General features: G+C 46.3%; 1 protein-coding gene across 3 annotated transcripts in view; it reads right to left on the bottom strand.

The window, feature by feature from the left end:
• Nucleotides 1-2,593: 2,593 nt before the first annotated feature.
• dmc1 (DNA meiotic recombinase 1) overlaps nt 2,594-14,565 on the bottom strand; it is a 402,159-nt gene continuing 390,187 nt past the window's right edge. For all 3 annotated transcript variants that reach the window (XM_070861548.1, XM_070861547.1, XM_070861549.1), the window contains 3 exons: nt 10,119-10,179; nt 6,754-6,870; nt 2,594-4,677 (listed from right to left, as the gene is read on the bottom strand). In XM_070861548.1, coding sequence (XP_070717649.1) covers nt 4,608-4,677; nt 6,754-6,870; nt 10,119-10,179 — 248 coding nt within the window. In that variant the 3' untranslated portion in view covers nt 2,594-4,607. The remainder of the gene's footprint in view (nt 4,678-6,753; nt 6,871-10,118; nt 10,180-14,565) is intronic.

The raw sequence follows: 14,565 nt of genomic DNA, 5'->3' as shown, positions 1-14,565 counted from the left end.
GTGAGAACTGGGTATGGGGAAAACACCAAGTAATTGCTTTTGAGAAAGCCAGAAACATTTTATACTCCAACAAGCTGCTTGTATTGTATAACCCGTGTAAAAGAATCGTGCTAGCATGTGATGCGTCGTCGTACGGAGTCGGGTGTGTATTACAACAAGCTAACATTGCGGGGAAGTTGCAACTTGTCGCCTATGCTTCCAGGAGCTTGTCTAAGGCCGAGAGGGCCTACAACATGATTGAGAAAGAGGCATTAGCGTGTGCATCAGTACCTGTTTGGCCTCAAATTTGAGCTGGAAACCGATCACAAGCCCCTCATATTCCTGTTCGCTGAAAACAAGGGGATAAATACTAATGCCTCAGCCCACATACAAAGGTGGGCACTCGCACTATCAGCGTATAACTATACCATCCGCCACAGGCCAGGCACCGAGAACTGTGCGGATGCTCTCAGTCGGCTATCATTGCCCACCACGGGGGCAGAAATGGCGCAGCCTGCAAACTTGTTGATAGTGGCGCAGCCCGCAGACTTGTTGATGGTCATGGAAGCATTTGAAAATGATAAATCACCTGTCACGGCCCGCCAGATTAGGACTTGGACCAGCCAAGATCCTCTGCTGTCCCTAGTAAAAAAACTGTGTACTGCATGGGAGCTGGGCTAGCATCCCCGTTGAAATGTAAGAGCCAATCAAGCCGTTCCAGCGGCGAAAGGACGAGCTGTCCATTCAGGCAGACAGCCTGTTGTGGGGTAACCACGTAGTGCTACCCAAAAAGGGCAGGGGGAACGTTCATCTCGGATCTCCACAGCACACACCCGGGTATAGTAATGATGAAAGTGATAGCCAGATCCCACGTGTGGTGGCCCGGTATCGACTCTGATTTACAGTCCTGTGTTCGGCAATGCAGCGTATGTGCTCAGTTGAGCAACGCGCCCAGAGAGGCATCACTAAGTTTGTGGTCCTGGCCTTCCAGACCATGGTTGAGGATCCATGTCGACTATGTGGGCCCGTTTCTCGGTAAAATGTTCCTGGTGGTGGTGGATGCTTTTTCAAAATGGATTGAATGTGAAATAATGTCGGGAAGCATCGCCACCACCACCATTGAAAGCCTGAGGGCCATGTTTGCCACCCACGGCTTGCCTGACATACTGGTCAGTGACAACGGGCCATGTTTCACCAGTGCTGAATTTAAAGAATTCGTGACCCGCAATGGGATCAAACATGTCACCTCGGCCCCATTTAAACCAGCCTCCAATGGGCAGGCAGAGCGGGCAGTACAAGCAATCAAACAGAGCCTCAAACGAGTCACAGAAAGCTCACTCCAAACCCGCCTGTCCCGAGTACTGCTCAGCTACCGCACGAGACCCCACTCACTCACAGGGGTGCCCTCAGCTGAGCTACTCATGAAAAAGGACACTTAAAACCAGACTCTCGCGGGTTCACCCAAACCTGCATGATCAGGTAGAGAGCAGACGGCAGCAACAAAATGTAAATGATGGTCGCGTCACTGTGTCAAGGGAAATTGATTTGAATTACCCTGTGTATGTGCTAAACTATGGACATGGTCCCAAGTGGATCGCAGGAACGGTGATAGCTAAAGAAGGGAGTAGGGCGTTTGTAGTCAAACTAGACAATGGACAAATTTGCAGAAAGCACCTGGACAAAACGAGGCTGCGGTTCACAGACTGCCCTGAACAACCCACAGCAGACACCACCTTTTTCGTGCCCACAACACACACCCAAAGGATCAACGACACCACGCCGGACCAGGAAATCGAACCCATCACGCCCAACAGCCCAGCAAGGCTAGGCTCACCCAGCAACCCTACAGGACCAACAACATGCCAGCCCAGCGAGGGCATAGCCAAAACACCAGAACAGACATTTGTACCGAGGCGGTCCACCAGGGAAAGAAAGGCTCCCGACTGCCTCACCTTGTAAATAGTTTTCACTTTGACTTTGGGGGGGTGAGTGATGTTGTGTATCTGTAAAGCATGCACTCCCAGGTTCCGCCACCAGGGAGCGCATCCCCTGAAGTCCCAAGGGATCCCACCATGCCTTGGGAGCACTGTATATAAGCCGACCTCTAAGGCCTGTTACTTACTCTGGAGTGTCTTAATAAAGACTGAGGTCACTGTTACTTTAACCTCCCTGTGTGCAGTCTCATCTGTGTTAGGAACACAATACCCTCGAAACGAGGATGACTTGTTTCCATGCCAAAAAAAGGATAAGATCACAGGTGTTCCAATGAAGGATCTAATATTCCAGGTGCTAAACTATATCGTGAAGGATGGAAGATGCCAGTGCGTGGATTTTTTTAATGTGTGGTGGCCGGGCTTGATCCAGTGGCAAGGGTTGACCAAGACGACTGGAGACCTGCTCTGCTGCACGGACCTAGTGCGCACACATATCGCATTGTGGGCTGGCCTGTGCTGCCCCTGGCCCCGAACTCATGCATCATAATGGGTGTATGATGTCACAAGCAATAGAAAACAATAGATATCAATTACAGGTTTTCAACATCCACAAAAGGAGGATGCAATATTTTATAAGGTTTATAATACAATATGCCACAGAGTTGAAAAGGATGTGTTATTTCTGATTTATATTTTATTTTGTGTATGTTAACAAATGCAATACAGTACCAAATTACCCAGAGTTCTGTTTCTCTGTTCAACAATTCACTATGCATCTTCAGCCAATGTCCAATAAACACAAGAGATTCATCAACTCTACATTTTGAAAATAACAATTTACCCGTATTCTTTCTGGCTCTGCTTTTGGAAGCATTGTCTGTCAGGAAAGAAAACGAAGAGCTCAAATGGGCCTTGTCATCTTTTTCTGACTTAAGAGAAATGAAAAGGGTCCCAGACATTACATCATGCTGTATGTGCACCATGTATCATGCAGAAAGGTCACTGGGAGCATGCTCTTCCTGTCAAAATAAACCAATTCCACAACCAGAAAAAGCAGCATGGTATTTCGAGAACATGTAGGAATCTGGGGTCTATTACAACTATTTTAAATTACACTATTAACCAAGTGCCCCCCTAGTTAAACAACAAATTAAATCAAAATTTGATTTACGGGGGTGATTATGCTCTCCAGTCCCTCTGGCGCCTATCTGTCGCAGAAGGCCTTGAGCGTGTTCTATCTCCAGGGACACCCTGACACAAACGCAGCCACGGAAGAGAGCCAGGCAGTCAGGCTGAATGACCCCCTCGACCGCCCGCTGCCTGGACCTGTTAATGCCCACCTTGGCCAGGCCCAGGAGCAGTCCCATAAGGAGGCCCTCCGACCTGACCACTCCCCTCCGCATCAGGTGCCCAAAGATCAGGAGCGTAGGACTGAAGTGCAGCCAGAAATCGAGGAGCTGCCCCTTCAAATAATGTGGGGTCTATTACATCCTCTCATACAAGAAAGAGCAGCCTTTTTGCTCGAGGTCTGTTATCTGTGTGACCAGTGTCTAATCTGAAAAAGAATGCAAGGAAGAGCACTATTTAGGGGATAGTGAAATGGAGGCGAGTTGTACTGAATAGGAGTTTGTGAGTGAATTACTGCATTATAATCTAATTAAAGGGCTTTAAAATGATGTTCATGCACTTTGTGATCATCTGAACCCTGAGATAAGGTGTAGCCTTTAATTCACTCTCAGCTACTCGTTATTTTAAATAATACACACCAGCATGTCATACGGAATAGGCTTCTAACATTGAGGGAGTATACAGCACCCACCTGAAAGTTGATAAGTAGTGCGCTATTACAAGACTCAATTTGGTAGCAGCTGCAGATTTGTTTAAGGCATATATTAGTGTATTTTCCACTGCATTACACGCAGTGGTACTGAGAATGTAGTTGGGAAAGTTTTAAAGGAAGTAAGTGTGACACTTACAGGAATTGTGTGTTATACATAAGACTATTTTATATATAATATATATTTCTATCTATATCTATAATCAGTAATATTGCTATGTCCACATAAAGAATGGAAACTGCCTTTGTCAGCCTGAGAGGCTGTAAATGAAACCTTTCTCCAGTGGTGGTGCTGCAGGGCCTCCGTCTGTACTGCAACCAACTCTACTCCCTTTCCCAAAATGCTGCAAGTTTTACTCTTTACCTATAAATTATATCAAATCAAAGTATGTAATATAAAAATAGGGATGCAAGGCTTTAAAATGGGGACTGAATTCCATCTGCATGCCGTGGTCCAATGAACCCCCATCCTCTAACCCCACTGGACTCTTGGTCTTGACTCACCATGTACATCGCCACAGGAGATTGGCGAGTATAATACATTTTTCCCCATTTTCTCATGTCGCTGGGGTTCACCTCCACAGTTGTTGGGAGTTTCTAGGTACATCACCCAAGTGGCCAATTAGTATGTGTCTAGAAGGTGAATATTGGCAGGATATCATAGCATATATTGTTACACTGAATGCTCAGTTCTCTCAGCCACCTTTCCCAACATCCCTAAGATATCATTAATCTTTTAATTTCTACACTTCAATAAATAAAAAAGAACTTCTGAGCTTCTGTATTTCTAAAACAACTGTCTCATAATAAATACTCAGGAAAATTCAAAACTTCTGCTCATCTCTGTTCTGGATGTCTCACTCCTTTGCATCGCTAATTCCTCCAGCAGTGATGGAGAATGTGGCTTCATTCTCTGGTAACTCTGGGCTGAGAGCAAGGGGGAAAAAACTTTTGAAATTAAAGACAAAAAGGCAAAAACAAGGCAACTTTTATGACATAAAATTTACAGCACAGAAACAGGCCATTCGGCCCAACTGGTCTGTGCCAGTTTATGCTCCATACAAGCCTCCTCCCACCCCTCTTCATCTCACCCTGTTTGGATGGTCACAGGAATTCCCCTAGATGAGGCCATGATGGACTCAGCGGGATCTGTGTCTGCTGACAGCAGGCACAGGTTCCATTAAGAGCCCAGTACACACCCCAAAATTAAAAAAGAAAAAAGGTAATTAATCCCAAAAGGATGAGCTGCCATTGAGACAAAGTTGCTACCTCTGCTGGTGAATCTCCATCCTGTGGCACAACAGGTGTAGCCATCTGCTGTTGTTATTTAAATCACCCTGTTCCTAGGATATGGGATGGGGTCACTGCCGAGCGGAATCCTCGGATGTCCTGATTTTAGACAGGTAGTTTAGTGCACTCTGCACTCAGCTCAGCCTTGATTTTGGGAAGGGCAAAATTTGGGGGATTTTGAAGAGAAATCAGCAAAATGCCAATTAAAGCAGTACTCTCCCACTACCATAATGATGCTCGTCATGCTACCATAACACATTAATGTAACACGGAAATCTGTAGGCAGGTCAATTGTGGAAACAAGGATAGGCTTGTTGGATCAATGGCTTGTTCCTCTTCCTAACATTTCTTACATCCTCACTAATTCTTTTCAAAGAGTATGTTTTTGAATGAGTGCAGAATACATTACAATTAAAACAGGTGTTGCTAAAATGATGCAAAATCCCCCAAATATTTGCACTCACTGCATGTAGTGTTATTTGCTGCCAAGTATTGAAAAATTACACCTGCAGTGGGCTATACATATATCATCATACTCTTAACATGAGCCCTTAGGTGGCTGAACTGTCCAATACGAGAACCACAGTCCCTGTCGCAGGTGGGACAGATAGTCGTTGAGGGAAAGACTGGGTGGGACTGGTTTGCCGCATGCTCTTTCCGCTGCCTGCGCTTGTTTTCTGCATGCTCTCGGCAATGGGACTCAAGGATCTTAGCGCCCTCCCGGATGCACTTCCTCCACTTAGGGAGGTCTTTGGCCAGGGTCTCCCAGGTGTCAATGGGGATGTTGCACTTTATCAGGGAGGCTTTGAGGGTGTCCTTGTAACGTTTCCGCTGCCCATCTTTGGCTCGCTTGCCATGAAGGAGTTCCAAGTAGAGCGCTTGCTTTTGGAGTCTCGTGTCTGGCATGCGAACTATGTGGCCGGCCCAGCGGAGCTGATCAAGTGTGGTCAGTGCTTCGAAGCTGGGGATGTTGGCCTGGTCAAGGACGCTAATGTTGGTGCGTCTGTCCTCCCAGGGAATTTGTAGGATCTTGCGGAGATATTGTTGGTTCTCAATCTTTCTTGCTGCCATGCTCCACCTCACAGCCGACAAGTTCCCCGCTGGAGTGGAACTAAACTACAGAACCAGTGGGAAACTGTTCAACCTTTAACGTCTCCAGGCCAGGTCCAAGACCTCCCCAACCTCTGTCGTCGAGCTACAGTACGCGGGCGATGCCTGCATCTGCGCACATACAGAGGCTGAACTCCAGGACATAGTCGACGTATTTACTGAGGTGTACGAAAGCATGGGCCTTATGCTAAACATCAGCAAGACAAAGGTCCTCCACCAGCCTGTCCTTACTACACAACACTGTCTCTCAGTCATCAAGATCCACGGCGCGGCCCTGGACAACGTGGACCATTTCCCATATCTCAGGAGCCTCCTATCAACAAGAGCAGGCATTGACGACGAGATACAACACCGTCTCCAGTGCGCCAGTGCTGCCTTCGGCCGCCTGAGGAAAAGAGTGTTTGAGGACCAGGCCCTCAAAACTGCCATCGAGCTCATGGTCTACAGGGCTGTAGTAATACCCGCCCTCCTGTCTGGCTCAGAAACATGGACCATGTTCAGTAGACACTTCAAGTTGCTGGAGAAATACCACCAACGATGTACATATAACATCTTCAGTGGGCTGTACATGCATCGAGTGTTGTTGGTGTAAAGTCACATTACCTATCATAGATTTTTGCAATGCGCAGTTCACCCCGTCCCTTTCGCAAACTAATCCTTGTAGTAGATGCGTGAGCCAGAATGTGCCCACCAATTGGTTTCTTTGGATCTGCCTGGAAACTTGACAAGACATTGAAGAAAGAAATCGATTAGAACAAGAGATAAAACATTGTTATGTAACAAGCTGTGAACCCACAAAATGTGAGCCAGTGAAAGCAACAAACACGGACACACTCTGCACCAGTGCTAGTGCTCAGTGCCACACTTCTGCCAGGCTTTATTCAGTATCCACTGCAATAGGTTGAATTATTGTTACTGTCAAAAACATGTGTAAAATTGGGAAACAGTATAAAGATTTAGGGGCGAAATTGCCCCATTTGGGGTGCATAATTCGAATTAAATAAAAATTTATTGCCTGCTGAAAGTGGATCTTTAATGACCTGGAATTGGGGCTTGGTGCATGAAAAATATCCGGGCGGTACTGGAGGCACTCTGCGCTTCCTCGGTGAGGTAGAGGCGCGAGAGAGGGGCGGAAGCGCGGCGATGTCACTCAGCATGCGCTAACGAGTCACAAGCTCCCTCTCCTTCTCTTAAAGGGGAGGGGAGGGCCGCTGCGAACTCTGCAGCCATTTCCATGGCGCTCACTGGGTTACCAAGGTAGAACCAGTGGCCGCCATTGTCGTGCCGACTGCAAGGTCGGCCAATTAAAAAGAAAAGATAGTGACCATGGGGCAAGGCCCTCCCCTTTAAGGGCGGACAGATTGCCCCAGCCACCACAGCTTTGCGACCCGCGATAAGGGATGGGCGCGCACGCCAATGACATCATCGCCGTGTGCACCGCCGACTAGGCGAAAACTACGGGGAGTGGCCAGAGCCGTTTCCGCCGCCTCCATGCCAGGGGCAACTCCGGGCAGGTCGCTTCCGCCGCCTGGCCCTGGGCGAAAACTTGTTGCCCAGTTAGCACCTCCCAGAGGCACTAATGGGTCTTTCGGAAAGAGGCAATTTCGGCCCCTTACAACCTTGGATTGCTGATTACAGGTCAAGTCTTCCTCATTCTTTGAGTGAAGTTCAACCTTCAGAAATAGAAAATGCCTCCATCTGCAAGGGAATAATCAGTAATAGCCACTCGTCCTTTGGAGTTCCAAACAGCTCGGATGAACTACCCCAGTTCTATTGACTCACAGTCTAACTTAAAAGTTTGTCCTCAAATATCAACAGCTAATCACCATGACATTACTGAACTAGCAGCCTTTTCGGGCTTTGCCTGCTTTGCAGCAGATAATGGGCACCTTTCAGGTTTTTAGGATCGATTATATCACACTGTATAAGCCACAATACCATGCCATGTTGTTAGAAACAGAGGCATGGTTTGGCAGAAGGGAAATTCCTTCAAAGAATGAGTGTCTATCTATGGTAAGCAATCTACCATCCATCTTCTTTTGTTCTATCTCCACATACAAATAGGAAGTTAACCACAGGACAAACTACCAGAAGTGGGTCACTTTCTCTTCAGGTCAGCTTAATGTGTCGCCCCACCAAAGTGCCTGTCCTCTTGAGCAGACACATCCAGGCATTAGTGCTCCAACAAAGCATGAGGAGTGCTCCAGATGCCATTTATAGATACTTTCAGATGCATGTACAACAAAATGTAATTTTCCTTACGGTTCCTGCGCAACTAGAGCATAACATAAATAGGTATCTACAGACTCATTTTTAACCTCTATAGTAATTGATTTTCTTAATGTTGTGATTGCACAACAACAACAATTTCCATTTATATAGCACCTTTAATGTAGTGAAACGTCCCAAGGTGCTTCACAGGAGTCTTATGAGATACAAAATTTGACACCGAGCTGCATAAGTAGAAATTAGCACGGGTGACCAAAAGGTTGGTCAAAGAGGTCGGTTTTAAGGAGCGTCTTGAAGGAGGAAAGAGAGGTAGAGAAGCAGTGAGGCTTAGGGAGGGAGTTCCAGAGCTTGGAGCCTAGGCAACAGAAGGCACAGCCTTCTATGTGGATAGTAGAGGTCCAGATCCTGTCTACGTAATAGGCTCAAGCTATGGTCCAGTGACCAATCAATCACATCATTTATGTTGGACGTGTGTTTCTATGATTACATGTAGCTGCTTTTCCTGCCTGGTACATCTCTCATCATTTTCATTGATCTTACTGTTTCAACAACATGGCAAACATAATGTCAAACTGTCAATAAGCTTATTACATATTTAAGAAACTCTGCTAAAATTGCCTTTTCCATAATTAACTTGAATAATTTAACAGCTTTATTTTTTAAAATATTATTTAGTAACTTTAAAGAAACAATTCTACATGGCTATAAGAAAATATCGATTTTCCTTTCTAAAACAAGGACAAATCAAACTTATTTGCAACCACTATATGAACAATTATTTCTCAAAGTAAGAGGACTGTTTACATTGGAAGAATATATGAGCATTGGCTAACTAACAGAGAACAGAGAGTCGGGATAAATGGGTCATTCTCGGGTTGGCAATCAGTAACTAGTGGGGTGCCGCAGGGATCAGTGCTGGGACCCCAACTATTTACAATCTATATTAATGTCTTGGAAGAAGGGACTGAGTGTAACGTAGCCAAGTTTGCTGTCGATACAAAGATTGGAGGAAAAGCAATGTGTGAGGAGGCAAACAAAAAATCTACAAAAGGACATAGACAGGCTAAGTGAGTGGGCAAAAATTTGGCAGATGGAGTATAATGTTGGAAAGTGTGAGGTCATGCACTTTGGAAGAAAGAATCAAAGAGCAAGTTATTATTTAAATGGAGAAAGATTGCAAAGTGCTGCAGTACAGCGGGACCTGGGGGTACTTGTGCATGAAACACAGAAGGATAGCAAGTGATCAGGAAGGCCAATGGAATCTTGGCCTTTATTGCAAATGGGATGGAGTATAAAAGCAGAGAAGTCTTGCTGCAGTTATACAGGGTATTGGTGAGGCCACAGCTGGGAATACTGCATGCAGTTTTGGTTTCCATATTTACGAAAGGATATACTTGCTTTGGAGGCAGTTCAGAGAAGGTGCAATACCTGTGCAGTTTAAAGCTCTCTTCATAAAGATCACAATTTAACAGTGTAGCTCCTGTACTTCGTAAGAGTTTGGCTGCTGTTTAAAACCCACCAAGCTTTTGATCATCCCTCCTAAAATAGCCTATTTCTGTCTGATTACGCTTGTGTGAAGCGTATTGGGATGTGTATCAACATTGAAAGTGCTATTTAAATTCAGCATCAGAAAGATTAAGTGAATTCACACACATAAAGATGGTTTTCTCTGGTTTGACTCCTTTCCCATCTTTGGGTGATCACGTATAAAGCTGAACTGATATGTACCCCATGCCTACCTCATGGCAGCTCCTGGATCGGCAGTCATCTGATTGGAGACGAACACGGCCACATTGTATTCTAAAGGAAAAGAATGAATAAAAAGGATTCAATGGTTCAGCACCACCAGCTGTGAGAAACTCCCATTCTGGCAAGAGAAATCTGCTCAGATAAATTTTCAAAACTTAATGCAGTCTCACTTGTAATAAGATGCGACTGCAGTGAAGGTCAACCTCTTCCTTGAGCACATGAAAAAGATCCAAGCCAGAAATGCTCTCCATTGCAGAGCTGGTTATTTTACTATTTGGAACTGTATGTATTCAGGCATACCCTTTTCCAATTGACATGTTCCCTTCAGTTACTTCACTGCTCTCCTTGTGGGTGACAATTCCTGAGGTGGTGCACCCTCCAGCGGCTTACAAAGTGGTGATCCTTCTCACTCAGGCTCTTTGAGACTGCTCCTGTGCTTAGATGGCATCCACAGGGACTCTTTCCAACAAGAGTCGCTGGACTGTGGTCAGCAGCAAGAACCATGGACGATTTTCCCCTTGCTCGCTGGGGGTGTTGTGGAAAACCGTTACACCTCAACAGCTATCAGGGCCAAGATAAGCTAACAAAATAGAAAAATAATTAAATGTAGGGCCTTCTGGTCTGTATGGCTCATATCTATATATCACCTTTACCAACTGAGCCATCACAGAGCTCTTCAATCCATAGAAGCTGTGTGCAGAGTAAGGAATACGGTACTGCTGAAAGCTTCATCGCACAACACAACTTACTCTGTAATGTATTGTGCAGGGTGGAAGCATAATTTAGAACTCTCCTGCTCTCTTGCACACTGCACAATGGCTGCTTATAAAGTGTCATGTATGTACTTTTGGGATCACTAGCCACTAGATGGCATCACTGTTGGACATTGGGCTGCACGCACGGGTGTGCAGCCCAAGTATAAAAGGCCAGTCATTTTGTATATTAGTCACTTTGGGCCTTAATAAAGCAGAGCTAAGGTCATACCTCTTGGAGTTAAACAGTACTCAGTCTAACAGTTTTTGCTTACACAACATTTGGCGACGAGGCACCAAGAACCTTTGCATGCAAAAATGAGCACAATTGGTTTGTTAGAGCGATTTGTGGAAGGAGAAGATTGGGTAGACTTTGTGAGCCATTTGAGCCAGTTCTTTGTGGCCAACAAAATGGAAGAGGTCGGCGACACAGATCGGCACCGGGCGGTGTTCCTCACGGTTAACGGACCAAAAATTTATGGTCTGATAAAGAATCTACTCCTGCCTGTGAGTCCAACAGAGAAGATGTATGAAGAACTGTGTGCACTGGGACAGGACCTTAAGCCAGACAAAGGCATCATCATCTCGAGATACAGATTTTACACGCATGTTCGCTCAGAGGACCAGAATGCGGTGGAATTCGCTGCCGACCTGAGACGCCTAGCAAGACCAAGTAAGTTCGGGACTGTGTTGGCAGACATGCTGCAGGACTTCTTTGTAATTGGCATCAATCAGGAGGTGATCCTGCGTAAACTACTGGCGGTGGAGACTTTGGACTTGAACAGGGCCATCACGATCGCTCAGTCATGCATGACGACGGATAGAAGTCTAAAGCAGACATCTGTGAAAAATCAAAACTTGGGAAAGTACTGTAAGTATGATTGATTCGGCGTACGGCAGAGCGGCACATGGCAGGGTCTAACCGACTGCGTACGCGAAACCTGTGGCTGCCCAAAGTCCGCCAGTGGGAATGCATCCGATTTCTCCATGTTGGCGTTGTGGGGGAAATCACCGGCACCAGCAGTGCCGATTTAAGCAATATAGTTGCAAAGGCTGTCTGAGAGTGGGGCATCTCCAGCGCAAGTGTCCGCAGATGAGTAAGCGTGCTGCGACACACCACGTGGAGGATGATGGTCACACTAGTGCAATCTGAGACACCAGAGGTGGAAGTGTATGTACTGTACTCATTCCTAACTAAGAGCAAACTGATAAAGATCAACGTGAAATTTAATGGGGTGCCGGTATCGATGGAACTGGACACGGGGCGAGTCAATCGATAATGAGCCAGAGGGCATTCGACAAGCTGTGCGATACTAAGGCTGTGAGGCCCAGGCCGAGTCCAGTCAATGCCAAGTTGCGCATGAACACCAAAGAACTCATAACGGTGATTGGCAGTGCCACAATTAAAGTGTTGTATGACGCTGCAGTTCATGAGTTACCGCTATGGATTGTTCCAGGCAATGGCCCAACGCTGTTCGGCAGGAACTGGCTTGAAAAAAATCAGATGCGATTGGAATGACATCAAGGCGTTGTCGCCCAAGTACTGAGCAAGTTGCCCTCGCTGTTTGAACCAGGCATCGGCAACTTCACGGGAGCCAAGGTGCAGATCCACGTGGACTCGGATGCAAGACCCGTCCATCATAAAGTTCGGGCAGTGCCGCATATGATGCGGGAGAAGGTCGAAATCGAACTGGACAGACTCCAGCGCGAAGGGATCATATCACCAGTTGAATTTAATGAATGGGCCAGCCCCATTGTTCCTGTGCTGAAAAGTGATGGCTCAGTCAGAATCTGTGGAGACTACAAGGCTACGATCAACAGGGTTTCGAAACAGGATCAGTACCCATTACCGAAGTCTGGTGACTTATTTGCACCGCTAGCTGGGGGGAGGTCGTCCACCAAACTGGACTTGACGTCGGCCTACACGACACAGGAGCTGGTCGAGACATCGAAGAGACTTATTTGCATTAACACGCATAAAGGACTGTTTATTTATCACTGGTGCCATTTTGGAATTCGCTCGGCTGCAGCAATATTTCAGAGGAGCATGGAGAGTCTACCGAAGTCTGTTCCCAGAATCGTCGTGTTCCAAGATTACATCCTGATCACAAGTCGTGACTCCGAGGAACATCTGAACAACCTGGAAGAGGTTCTACATCGTCTGGACAAAGTGGGACTCAGACTGAAATGCTCGAAATGCGTCTTCATGGCACCAGAGGTCAAATTCCTGGGGAGGAAAATTGCTGCTGACGGCATCAGGTCCATGGACGCGAAAACCAAGGCCATCAAGAATGCACTCAAGCCGCAGAATGTGACGGAGCTGCATTCGTTCCTGGATCTACTCAACTGCTTCGGTAACTTCCTACCAAAATTGAGCACCTTATTAGAACCACTGCACATGCTGCTAAGAAAAGGCGACGACTGGGTGTGGGGTGCGTCTCAAGACAGAGCTTTTGAGAAAGCCACTATTCTGCTTTGCTCTAACAAGCTGCTGGTACATTATGACCCATGTAAACGTTTAGTATTGGCCTGTGATGCTTCGTCATATGGAATTGGTTGCGAACTCCAACAAGCTAATGAGTCGGATAAACTTCAACCAGTAGCGTATGCTTCAAAAAGTTTGTCTAAAGCGGAAAGGGCCTACAGCATGGTAGAGAAAGAAGCACTAGCCTGTGTGTATGGGGTTAAAAAGATGCATCAGTTCCTGTTTGGTCTTCAGTTTGAACTGGAGACAGATCACAAGCCGCTCATTTCACTGTTCTCTGAAAACAAAGGTATCAATACCAATGCTTCATCCCATATCCAGAGGTGGGCGCTGACATTATTCGCTTATGATTATGTCATTCGCCATAGACCCGGCACTGAGAATTGTGCCGATGCTTTGAGCCGTCTGATGTTGCCCACACCGGAGGTGGAAACGCCACAACCGGTGGACCTATTGTTAGTTATGGATACTTTTGAGAGTGAAGGAACCCATCACGGCTCAACAAGTTAAGACCTGAACCAGCCAGGGCCCGATTTTATCGGTGGTGAAGAGTTGTATCCTCAAAGGTGATTGGTCTGCCATACCCAAGCAAATGTACGAGGAGACCAAACCTTACATTTGTCGCAAAGACGAACTGTCTATTCAGTTGGATTGTATACTGTGGGGCAATCGTGATGTTATGTCCAAGAAAGGGAGAGAGAAATTTGTACATGAGCTACATAGCACACATCCCGGCATTTTAATGATAAAGCCATTGCCAGGTCTCATGTATGGTGGCTGGGTATTGACTCTGAGCTGGAATCATGTGTGCATCAGTGCAACACTTGCATGCAGCTCAGCAAAGCATCAGCCGAATCACCGTTGAATCTGTGGTCGTGGCCGTCCAAACCATGACGCAGGATCCACAGAGACTTTGCAGGTCCCTTCCTGGGGAAGATGTTTTTAGTTGTGGTGGATGCATATTTGAAGTGGATAGAGTGTATAATCATGTCATCCAGCACATCCACAGCCACCTTTGAGAATCTCAGTGTTATGTTTGCGACACATGGTCTGCCTGACATCGTTGTTAGCGACAACAGATCATGCTTCACCAGTCAGGAGTTTCAAGAGTTCATGAAACTCAATGGTAGCAAACATGTAAGGTCAGCACCATTCAAACCTGCATCCAATGGACAAGCAGAACGTGCTGTCCAAATCATA

The sequence above is a fragment of the Pristiophorus japonicus genome, chromosome 19, assembly GCF_044704955.1.
Source record: "Pristiophorus japonicus isolate sPriJap1 chromosome 19, sPriJap1.hap1, whole genome shotgun sequence".
Classification (NCBI taxonomy): Eukaryota; Metazoa; Chordata; class Chondrichthyes; family Pristiophoridae; genus Pristiophorus; species Pristiophorus japonicus.
This window is presented reverse-complemented; position numbering and strand designations above follow the sequence as displayed.